Source organism: Sinocyclocheilus anshuiensis, unplaced genomic scaffold (genome assembly GCF_001515605.1).
Source record: "Sinocyclocheilus anshuiensis isolate Anshui unplaced genomic scaffold, SAMN03320099.WGS_v1.1 scaffold220, whole genome shotgun sequence".
In the NCBI taxonomy this organism is placed as follows: domain Eukaryota; kingdom Metazoa; phylum Chordata; class Actinopteri; order Cypriniformes; family Cyprinidae; genus Sinocyclocheilus; species Sinocyclocheilus anshuiensis.
Genome location: NW_015554086.1, coordinates 854,594 through 867,491, shown reverse-complemented (window position 1 = coordinate 867,491; position 12,898 = coordinate 854,594). Strand labels below are relative to the sequence as shown.

General features: G+C 38.3%; 1 protein-coding gene across 1 annotated transcript in view; it reads right to left on the bottom strand.

The window, feature by feature from the left end:
- The window catches only part of LOC107669193 (transformation/transcription domain-associated protein-like), a 94,692-nt gene that overhangs the window by 38,925 nt on the left and 42,869 nt on the right, over positions 1-12,898 (bottom strand). Inside the window, 7 exon segments of the mRNA XM_016461329.1 lie at positions 143-322; positions 1,650-1,863; positions 2,265-2,386; positions 4,084-4,286; positions 10,399-10,545; positions 11,349-11,474; positions 11,761-11,974. Coding sequence (XP_016316815.1) covers positions 143-322; positions 1,650-1,863; positions 2,265-2,386; positions 4,084-4,286; positions 10,399-10,545; positions 11,349-11,474; positions 11,761-11,974 — 1,206 coding nt within the window.

Genomic DNA, 12,898 nt, shown 5'->3' with positions numbered 1-12,898 from the left:
ATATATAACTTTTGTGATAACATAATCAGAACTTTCGCTATATATCAGAGTGTGATACTAGACCCAGCTAAATTAGGCAATAATAAAGGCACAAACAAGCTTTTTGTACAGATGTTTGTATACACTGAATGGCACAGCTGACCTCCTCCTTGGTCTCGCTGTTTTCTCTCTCACGAGGTTCCTGTTTGATATGCGTTGCCATGGCGAAGGCTGCACGGTCATGGCTGTCAGCCAGGTTGATGACGTTGGTGATGGAGGGGAGCATGGAGCCCTGGCAGCTGGTGCCAATGGTGGTGTTCCTCTCACAGACCGCCAGCAGCAGCTGTGAAGCAGAGACGACAGAATCAAACTCTGAACTGCCACGATTCCTAAAACACGCAAGCAAACAGCTGCTCCTTCTGTGAAGATCACAACACTTGGAAGAATGTAGCTAACATTCACACATAAATGACACCTGCATAAGCCAGCATTGTTTAACAGCTGCCATTTTAACCACTTGCGAATATATATCTAAATGCTTGACACTGGCTGCAGAGCTCCAACAGTGAATATTCTTCTAGTCTATCACGGCAGGCTGATTCGCGCACCCAGCCGCGCTATGTGTAGGACAGCGTTAATAATTCAAGAGCCAGAGTAGCATTGATTGTGGCTGAGATGGATGGATTGTTACCTGACTTGAGCAGGAGCAGCCAAACACCAGAGCTGTTACATCATGGTGAATGTATTAACAACAAAAGAATAATTATCTAAAATCCAGCTGAAGTTTTGATAAAATCATCAAGAGGAAAACGGTGACGTTAAAATGATACAGTATGCATACAATTGCTATGCAAGGTGCAATTAGCTTCTATGTAATTTAAGCATGTGCATAATTATGAAGTATTATCCACTCTGCACAGAGCTTTACATGATTGAAGATGTACAATTGTACAATCTGTATTTATTTTTTTAATTATAAAAAAAAATCTGTAGACATATCCTGTGTTGTGACATGCAATGTTATATCATAGAAATTATAAATGAAAGCATTGCTTTAAGCATATATATATATATATATATATATTATTATAATACTTTAAAATATAAAAAAAATTGAAATTTATATAGTTTACAAAATAATATTGAACGTATCTTAAATATTTCCTTACAAGTAACTATTTTTAAATTACTAGCACTTTTTTGTAATTGCATATTTTCAGTTCCTAGTAACTATTTTGATATGAACTAATATTCCTTTCCAATTTTACTGGTAACTATTGATAAGATACCACTTATTAATTACATATTAATACCTATGACTAGTTCGACTAGTTCATGTTTCACTAGTTACTATTTTATATATATATATATATATATATATATATATTATTATAATACTTTAAAATATTTTAATATTATTCATATAATATTATTTATTGTATAACACATTACAATTACATACATTTGCTTATTTAAATCAATCAACATTTTAGGTTTTATTTTATTTAAAATTATATTTTTCTTTCTTTTTTTTTTTTTAAGTCTATTAACATACATTGCGTTTCTCCAAAAATGCCTCTATTGGTGCATCTCTAACTATGACTTTACTGCATTCACGTTCATTTTTCAAATTTTTCCTCATACTTTTTCAATAAAATATGCGTCTGTACCTCAATGCACTGTTTGATCCAGAAGTGGCTGCCCATGGCCTCCCAGTTCTGCGAGCAGCAAATATACAGAAGCCTCTCATAGACTCGCCGCTTAATTGATGCATCAAACACCTCGAAAAACTTTGCTCTGATCAGCGGCTGGGTGCAGCGTAGCCCTAACAAGAATGCTGGCTCTAGCTTGGATGTGATGTCACTTCCTGAGAGATTCTCATCTCTGAAAAAAAAAAACAGTAAAAAAGTGTTTTAGACAAATGCTGCGAGATTGTTGTTGTGTTTACCTTCTGATACAGAGTGACAATAAACAACATGGTGGGTCTTTAGCAAACAACAGCTATTAAGGACTACATGTGTTCCAGCGTAGATACAACTAGAGCTGTTGATTTAAGCCTATGGGTTCTCACCAGGATGAATTGCTCCTGATGCTGGAGAAATGCTCTCTTGCCCAGGGTGACGGTAACCCCTAATTCCTCCTGCCCCTCAGCCGCCAAACACCACCAGCCCCAACTTTAGCAATCAAAATGGGGCTACCACCCACCAGCCACAGTCTTGTTGCTAATGGCAATAGATGGAAGGCCAACGCGGACAGCGGACCCTGTGATTAATCGGCGTAATTACCTGTAGACGTAATTAACGAGGTCCAGGAACTGGGCATTCAATTCAAGGTCGTCAGGAAAGCGCTTCTCAATGTAGGTCATCATTTTCACCAGCAGAATGGACTTCTCTCTTGGATTAGGCACCTAGGAAAGAGAAACGAAGACAAAGAGAGCCTAAGACTGTAGAAAAGAAGGAGAGCTGAGGAGGAGAAGGGGGTAACGGATTGATACAGTCATTTATCTTTCATCTATCAGGAGAGCTGTGCAGCACCTTTTCTCGGCTCCTTTTTCTCCGTCTGCTCTCTTGCCTTGGGCTAACAGAACAGACACCTGGGTTCAGCTGTCCGGGCCACAGCGCACTGAATACACAATGCCTCATTTACAGCAGGATAGGCTTTGAGCTCAAATGTTTAACACTGCTGTATTCAGAGCCGACAAAAGGTTGGTTTACAATTGTGCGGGTAGCAAGTCTACAGAAATGGAAATCAATTAAATCATGTTCAAACAAGAATGCATGAAATATGAATCAGGTGTAGCCATTTATAGTCGATTTACCTAAGAACTCTAAGCACTACAGTGCTATCAAATCATAGTCCTGCTTGTTTCAGAAATCTCAACCAGCAACATTGGCTCGCAGTGGCGCGAGTTTTGGGTGGGATTATATATTGATCAGACAGAAGAAAACCTGTTAAAAACAACTCGGAACTCTGTTTGGTGGTGCAGCATTAACGTACTTGAACGTTAAGCTTTCTTTCTCTTTTCATAAATTTAGATTTTCTTTCCGTCTTTTATTTCGGTCTTGGATTACATGCTTTTAAAAAATGACAGCCAATTTTAAAAATGTTTATAAAAAAATGACTAAATGAAAAAATGAATAAATGTTCTTTTTAAGATGTCTTGTCATACATTTTTTGTTATTGAACGCTGTTCCCTGAGGTCCAGTTATAATGGTCACTTCCCTCTCTCTCCCTGACCTTGCTGTAGACTGTCATTTTTAACTGCCCTATCATTCAACAGTCTCTTTGCAAAGTCTGTATTACATTGTGAAAGGATCACAAAATAATCTATGCCAAAATGTATGACAAACTATGAAGATCAGACTAAAATGATGGACCCATTTCACAAGAGTGTGATGATGTGTTTAACGGTCATCATCAGCATCATAAATCCTCAAAAGTTTTTTATATTTTAATTTTTTTTTTTTTTTTTTTAAATGTACGTACATTTATAACACTATACTTTGTATTATATCACCTTTGCATCAAATTACCAATGCAGCGTCTATGGGAGGGACGGTAAATTTGACATTATTGTTCTCTCTCATCTGACTGCCGTTATCTGTCTCTCTCTCAATGTTTTTCCTTTTTTTGAAAGTCATGAAAACACTATCATAGAGTTTTTCTTTTGCTATTTGAGCAAATGGAAATGCAAGAAATATATCTGTGGTACTCTCCCATTCACTGCTGTTGAAGTTAAACCCAACTATGACGACTTCCGGTGCTGAGAAACCCGGAAATGTGAAAAAGTTCCATTAGAGATCTTTTTAAAAATAAACTTGCTGCCAGGAACGGCACATGGTTTGAACCATCTCAACCAGAGGGTCAGGCACAAGGAGAAGGAGAAGCAAAATTCTGGGGTAGCCCAACAAGTCTTAGTTATTTAAATTTAGTTATCTTAATAATCTTAATAAAAAAATATTTTTTTTTAATTAAAATTATACTCTTTGCTTACTTTTTGGAACACTTAAGTATGTTAAGACCAAAGAAAATTCCTCATAATATGTCACCAGGTGTTAACAGAATTTTTATTTTATTTTGAGGCAGCAGCCTGTGAGACTTTACCTGGTTGGTTGCCATGGTGTTGCCAGAGTTCTTGACCCATTCCTCCACAATCTTCACCACAGCTCGAAGAATCTTTGGGTCAGGAGATTTCTCGATGAGGGAGGTGAGGATGACCTGGATGAAGTTCTTCCTCATTTCCATGTTCATGACCGATAGCCTCTCCTTTACCAGATCCAAACTAAGCATGACCAACTCGCTCGTCACTACAGTCAAACATAGAAGAACATGATTACATGACAGCACTACGATTTTCCCTTTCGCTGAGGTTCACAGGCCTTCTATGATTTTCCAAACCTAACAAAGAGGAAAAACTACACAGGCTCACACACACAGCAAAATGTTACATAAATCTCAAAGGCTACCATCGAATATACATCACAAATTGTAAAAGACAGCTGAGGATATGAACCATAAAATACGAAATTCTGCCTGCTGAAAACGGGGGAAACGTGATTTGAGTTTTAGCATGGAGAGCTGTAGCAGAAAGGAGACGGGTTATGAGTTTAGTCTGGCCTCTGAATGTATTTTATGCTTGATTTGCTCAAGGTAAAATGTGATTGTTCTGATGAGTCGAACCCTTGGGGGAGAATATGTTAGAGGCTGATTTCCAGTTCGCCGCTGACTCGCTCTGTGAGGGGGTCTTGGGCGACGCTGTCAGGGTGACATTGCAGCGTGAGGCCTTCAGACAGCACCGAAAGTGTGCGAATGTGTGTGCATGTGTCTGTTCAATCCCATCTCCATGTACCATTTAAAAATCATAATAGCATCTAGAAGGCACTGAGCAGATGGGATTGTCTGGATTTTATATTCCGGTGGACACAGTGGGAGCTTTTTGACTTCAATCACAGAAGATGTTTCTCAGTATGGATGGATTTGTGGGCCGGTCTCTGAACATTTGATTGGCCCTCCTGCAGCACCCAGTGGTCAAATATGGACAGCACATGCTGAAGTCGAACGGTTCTCTCTCACACTCTGCTCCAAGGTGACAACGTGTCTTTTTGTCTTTCTGCCCACTTTTTAAACTCCTCCAGATGACTGCAGACAACAGGATTAAAGCTGTCCCAGTAAGAGCGTATATTTTTCCATCATACTGTCAAGAGCCTAAATTTAAGACAGACTGTCAGTTCTGGGCCAAGAGGAAGAGGACCCGTTCTGTCAGACGAAGCAATAGATCTTAACCTACCTCAGCTGGCTTCCATATACCATTCAAAATAAAGACAAGCTTGAAATCTTTAAAGGCTTGAAAACGGCCTCCTCAAAGGAAGGAAGTGATGCTAACCAAGTGCAGATGGGATAATGACAGAAAGAGGTCAATGCTAAAGCACAAGATTGTTTAAATTGAGTATCGCATACTGTATTGTGTTAACTTAACATGGTTGCTTCTAGACAGCAACCAATTAGGATCGATTCAGATGATTTAGTGATCCATCGAGTGCCATCAACAGAAGAACTGATCTGACCTGTGTGCTACCTGTTCTGTTTAAATTTACTTGGGGGTCAATGCCATAAGAGCGTACACGATAAAAGAATAAATAATTGAATTTAAAATGCATGCAAAGTTTCTAGAAATGTGTTCTTTGTATTCATTTTGTTTTCCTATAGTTATGAAAAAACTTTTGTACCATTTCCAAGAAAACTTGTAATTTCAAAGACTCTAAAAATAATGTGTTGCAACCATCAAAGTAATATATTATCTGCCTTCGCTTGAATATGCAATATAACTTAAATATACTTTTCAAGATAAAAAGTATTTTCTTTTACAAATATCAGGGATTATTATTGAAATAAATATTGGGAAGTCACACTACATGACATTTTCCAATCTGACTAATGACTACAAACCTTGACTGATAAATCAAAGTCAAATTATCTTATATTTTAGGAAACTTATTGACCTTAACACACAGGGTCTGCAGGGGTCATCTCTGATACAATGATACAATATCCTGTTTCATTTCTGCATGCTGGTTGTATCATTACATTATTTCAAATATTAATTATAATTTTAATTTAAAATATCAATAAAAAATAAAATAATACTAATAATACATTTATGAGTAATTGCAAGCAGCAATCAAGGGGCCAACAAAATAAGCACATTGGAACAAAAGACGCTAAAAGCAAGACAGTGAGCATCAGACTAAATACAAAAATGAGTAAAGACATTTGGAGACAATTTGAAGCAAAATGGTTGAAAACCAATGAATACAATCACTTGTAATGTGATATTTGCTTATTACTTTTGATCAATAGTTGGCACTAACACCAAATTTGGTCTCACCACAAATCTGGTGTGGTCAGTATTGGGTGACAACGCCACAGACAAAGTTTGCAATCAATGTGTCAAAGCTTTGCAGAGATACAGCCTCAGATGCAGTCTGGCATCATGCCATCAAATTCGCTGATGTGGAAAATCAACATGGTTTTGTCTATTGACAAGAAATCCATAAGTTTTTACCGGCATGGTCTGAAGAAGAAGAGTTAAGTAAGGCCGGCTGCACACTAGACGATTTTCAAATCTTAAACGGTTTTAAAACCATGGGAGACCACAGACATGAAGACAGTTCAACCAATTTTTTGCCTTATAATCCTCTGAACGCACACACTAGATGATTCGACCAGATCGCGAGACCACACACTCGTTGATTGTAGGAACGATTTCACAGTGACACGTGATCTCACGGACACTCGCGAGATCAAACGTGACTAGAGAAGAAAAACAACTAGAGGACAACGTTGTCAGCTGGCTCTCCTGGCGCACGTTCTGTTTCACAGAGAAAAACAAAGTATAAAAAAGAATATGGGTGATGTTCTCTGCTTTCATGGCATGTTTGTGGCTGCCAAGTTTCAGCTATAGAAGCACGCAACATCCGGGAGACGCTTGCTCGCTCTCATTGGCTATCGCGGGTATCACGCGATCGAGAGTCTTAAATATCAAACATGTTTGATATTTACGATTTGAGTTCGGGGACGCTCCATCTCGATCGGGACCAGATAAATAATCTTAATGACACCACACAATAGAGGATTTTTCGGACAAAAAATCGTTTGCGACAAGCCGCGAATCGGGCCACACCCCCTGATCGTTCGTGGGATGCAAATCAGACTTAAAATCGGCCTTAAAATCGTCTAGTGTCGTCTAGTATCGGCCAGCCTTAGGCTAAGTTCACACTACATGACTTTAAACGTCGGCAGATCGCTGTACTGTTCAGACTACATGACTTGATTGTCTGTCTTTAAGTCGTTGTGGTGTTCACACTACGTGACTACGTAAATGATCCGCAACCAGGGTTTACACACTACACAAGCTGACAACAACTCTGTCACCCAACGACCAAGGATATTATAGTTTTGAATTTTTAAATTAGTTTTTATTTTAATATCGTTTTCAAATTTTCTATAATTTCAGTTTAGTTTTAGTTAGTTTAATTAATGTTTTTGTTAGTTTTCGTTTAGTTTTTATTTTGTGAACACATTTCTATTTAGTTTTTATATATTTTAGTTTCAGTTTTAGTAATTATAGTTCAGCAGAGTTAATGGAACACTTCCAGTGTAGACCAAAGCAAGACATTTAATTTTAGCAAAGTTGAATGTTTGCACAGTTTACAGTTAACTCTAGTGCAAACCTTAATAATGAAAATAAGAAATTTTTTTTACAATTGAACAAAAACCAAAAATATGCAACTTATATGTATAAAATGTATTCATTCATATTCATGTTCATATTCATTCATATTAAAGATGTAATCTTGTTAAACATGCCAATAGTTTACAAACAACAAGCTAATCAAGGTTTTCAGAGTTACTAGAAAGATACAGGCAGTTTTTATCAGGGTTGGAGCTAAATTCTGCAGGACAATGACCCTCCAGTGCTGGATCTGAGGAAACCTGTTCTTTCTAATCGTCATGAAAACTCTGTAATCTTTATTTTTGTAATTTAAATGATGTTTGCACTTTACTTTGACGAGCCGCTTCAGATGAGCAAAGCAATCAATCCCAGTTCTAAAGCCACTTTTTTACAGGACACGGCAAGTGGTGAAATCACCGCTTTTCTCATTTTAATGTGTTTTGTACAGTCAAGGCAGTGCTCGTGTCATGGGCTCGAGGCGGACGATGCCATAGTAATCGCAAAGCGTGACAAAATGACTATTCACTAAAGTCAGCTCACTTAATTTCCAGCGATATCGTCGACTTGATTGCACAGATACTATTTAAACTGAGCTGAGCGATGACATCACTGAATCAATGATGAACTGCCTTTAACTGAAAATTGAGTGTTTACTGTTGTCCTTTTGCATTGACACGCTATTTTCCTATTTGATACTGTAAAGCTGCTTTGACACAATCTGTATTGTTAAAAGTGCTATATAAATAAAGGTCACTTGACTTGACTCATCCAAAAATTGTAATTCTGTGTCTGTTAACTCATGTTGTTCTCGCACGTCAAGCACGCTTTTAAACGTCCGTGAGCTGTAAGGTGTGCATTGTTATTATTATTTCCCATTTCATGTTTTATAGTTATTTCCCATTTCATTGCCCGGGTCTTGTTTTTTAAATGCAAAAACGCATTCTCTGTTAATAACCGTTTAGGATTCAGCTCACGTGCATGAAGCGCCATCAACAGGCATTTCCCTAAACAACCACAGGTCAGATTTTCTGGCACAGAATGAGAGCTTATTAAATCATGAGCATGATTATTTAATTTTGTTAATTATTATTTTATTTTAGTTAGTTTTTTTAGTAACTGTTGTTAGTTTCGTTTAGTTTTAGTTTTTCGTTTATTTAGAAATTGTAATTTTATTTCAGTTTACGAAAATGTTTTTTGACCAATAGTTTTAGTCATAGTTTCAGTTTTCGTTTACAAAAATAACCTTGCCAATGACTCTACAAACCACGTTTTGTCATGAAAACACACATGAGAATTGGACCGGAAATGACGCGAAACAACACGTGAAACAGGAGTTGTTCATTTGAAAATGGATGTCGGGAAGAAATCAGCTCTGCAAGCTATTTGCTCTATGAAAAATTTTGCTCCATTTATTGTGTCCAAACTTTTCTTTAAGCCTGTTGCTGCTGTTGTTTTTCTACCGGTGACCTCAACCCATGCCTTGCTCTCTCATTGGCTGTAGCTCGTCACGACACCTGACACCACGTGATGTCGAGTCGGCCGACCGGTCCAGATATTTGGCATGCTAGATATTTGTTTGCCGTCGGCAAGGTGTTGGTGACGCATCAGTGAGCCTCTTTGATGCGTCGTTGTGTAGTTCACACATAAAGATTGCCGAGCGCCGATCACCCGCTGATTTTCCCCCGATCACAGCCCGACCTGTCGGCGAGCTCGTTAACTTGCAAATCGGGCTTAAAATCCTGTAGTGTGAACTAGGCATTAGGTGAAAATCAGTCTAGGACAGGGGTGCCCAACCTGTTCCTGGAGATCTACCTTCCTGCAGAGTTCAGTTCCATCCCTGATCAAACACACCTGTCTGTAATTATCAAGTGCTCCTTTAGATCCTAATTAGTTAGTTCAGGTGTGTTTGATCAGGGTTAGAGCTGAACTCTGCAGGAAGGTAGATCTCCAGGAACAGGGTTGGGCACCCCTGGTCTAGGAGGAGTTTAAAAGGTAGGCAAAAGAAAATTGAAATGACGGGACAGGATGTTTGGCTGATTATGGCCAAACTTTTCAGAATTTATAGGCAAAAAAAATATTTTTTTTATATCTCCTGACCACTAGGTGGTACTGTGCCAAAATTCTGCAGGTAGCCTCAGTTCATGGTTGCCGCAAAACACACCAAGTTCTCATTGCGCTACAGCATTGTAGAGATATAGCCTCACATTCATTTTGGTGTGATTGTCAAATTTGTTTGCACATTATTTGAGAACAGTTTAATTAATCAACTTGAATTTCCTAAATTTTTGTTGGCATGGTCTGCAGATGATCCAATACAATTTTTGTGAAAATCTGAGCAAAGGTTCGAAAAAGTACATTTTTACAGAAAATTCAAAAAAGCTCAATTTTCATGACAGAAAATGATGTCAGAGGGTACAATTAAACCATAAAGGTAGAGAATCCAAATTTGTTATGTATTACTGTTCAGACTATCCTTTATCTGTGTGCCAAATTTCATAACTTTCCTGCAAGCAGTTATATGGGCTGCCTTAGACACAAGAGCAGAAAAAGAAAAATAAGACTAACGGTACTTCGCCCCTAATAATAATAATAATAATGGACTATTCCAACTACTTAAGGTGAAATAAATTTTTAATGTATCTTTGGTGGAAAAACTTCCTTGACCCAAGAGTCTAAAGAATGGTCACCTGTGCTGGTTTCAGCGGCTCCGGGGTTGGGTTGTGGGCTCAGGTGCTCTCTCACCATCTTCTGCAGGGAGCGCATAAAGACGGAAATGAGGCGGTCGATGTAGCTGGAGTTGTTACTGCAGGCCGACTTTAGGATCATCAGCGTTCCTGGAAGTAAAGAGGAGAGAGAAGCTGGTAACATGATGCCCCGCTGCCCTCACGACACTGTCAGGGGCAGCAAGCGACATGCGCCTGCTAATGACTTTGGGTGCAGCTCCTTTGTCCCTGTAGTTGTATTACAAGGACATTTCTGGAGAAATCTAACCGAGTTACCGGGTAAGGATGGAGACAAAAAAAAAAAAAGCATGAGTAATGCATTTCTTAGATCACAGCTCTGGGGAGGAAAGATAAATGTAAAAAGTCACCCTTGGTGGAGACACATACAGTACATCAGTGGTAAATGTAACTCTAGAGCACTGCCAAAGCGGAATCAGGAGGCATTTATTGACCAATGGTGCCATTTTGGGCTGAAATTAAACACTGGTAACTTTAGAATGTTATCCAATAGAGTTTCATCGCTTTTTGTTTTAAATTATGAAATATAATTAAAGATGAACTCTAAATTGTGAAACAACGAAGTGTTTCATTATAAAAAATGTCTTATCTGAAATGGATCCACACTACCATTCAAAAGTTCAAAGTTAGTACGATTTTTTTTAATACGTTTTAGAAAAATGCTCACCATGACTGCATTTATTTGATTAAAAATACAGTAAAAACAGTTATCTTGTGAAATTTAATGCATGCTTGCTGCATAAGTGTGGTAAGTATATAAATATATGATTTACATTTTGTAAGTATATAACTGAAAACAAGACCTTTTTGAAAACCGTAACATCTATTTTGTGTTGGGGAAGATTTTCCAGAAAAACTCCCTTTGGTCATGTAGTAGAGCTATTACATTTTCTCACCGAACAATTGAGTTGGGTTAGCGCTGCTGGCTTTCTCATAGTTTGTGAGGCCTTCATAAATGACCTTCCCTACGGCAGCGTACAAACACTCCAGCTCCTCATACTTGGAAGCCACTGAGGATGTGCCTAAAGAAAAAACAAAATATTAGAAAAAAATGTTTTAACGTAAATAATTATCACATTAGATCGATAATCACTAGAGTGTCTAAAGTTATTATTTCGCAACCTCTGTGGAGATTCAAAGAATTTATGTGTTTGTTAACAGCTGCTGACCATAATACTGGCCTTTAGACTACATCTTGCACTGGAGCAAATCAAATGATGCAATTATTGTTCACCGTACATATCCGCAGCTTTGCCAAAATGAGGTCTCTAGGTGAAGATATCATCAATCACAGCATGATCTACTCACTAGGTTCTGTGGGGAAGGTGCTCGTGAGTCTGGATAGGAGGGTGTGGACTGCCCTCAACACTTTGGTGTTTCCACAGGTCATGCAAGCTGCAATGCCACGCTGCAGAGGCTTGAAGTGCGCAAGGATGGCTGGAGGCTGCAGCACTGAGAGAAGGAAGCTGAGAATCTCGAGCCCTGTGCAGATGTTGGAGAAGTTCGCCTGGTTTGGCTGCTCCTGAAAAACAGAGAAGGATATGCTGAATGATGAGGTACAGAGGAGCAGACACTAGTTCAAAAGTTTGAGGTTGGTAAGATGTATTACTGTTTTTGAGAAAAGTCTCTTATACTTGCCAAGAATGCATTTGATCAAAAGTTTAGTAAAATAGCAATATAATGTTGTGACAATGTTTGTCCAATTTAGAATAAATTTTTCTAATCTAATATATTTTAAAGTATCATTTATTCCTGTGATGGCAAAGCTGAAATTGCAGCAGCCATTACTACGGTCTTAAATGTCACATGGTCCATTAGAATCTAAAATAATGTTGATTTGATGCTCAAGAAACATTTCTATTATTACTGTTAAAAACAGTTATGTTGCTTAAAGGGGTCATATGATGTTGCTAAAAATAACATTATTTTGTGTATTTGGTGTAATGAAATGTGTTTATGCGGTTTAAGGTTAAAAAAACATTATTTTCCACATACTATACATTATTGTTTCTCCTCTATGCCCCGGGGGCCTTTCTGAAACGTGTAGATTTTTACAAAGCTCATCGTTCTGAAAAGCGAGGTGTGCTCTGATTTGGCAGCTGTCCAGTGCGTTGTGATTGGCAGAAAACCTCAAGCGTGTGACAGAAATGTTATGCCCCTTACCATATTGTGATACCGTGTCCTGGAGCGACGAGACAAAAACATTAAAACTCATTATAAACGAGGCATTTGTTGCATCCAGTGGGGACATAATTACGGATTACAATGACTTATACTGTCTTTTTATGCGTTGCGTTGCATAGTTGTGGACTCCGCTTCGTCCACGGTGAAAGCCGATCCGGCGATCCACAGCGCAAAGTTGTTGTATTTCCTTAGCAACCAGCACGTATCAGCTCCAGGCAGGACGAAGCAGATATCGTCCTCTTTTGGAAGGCCAAACAAAGTA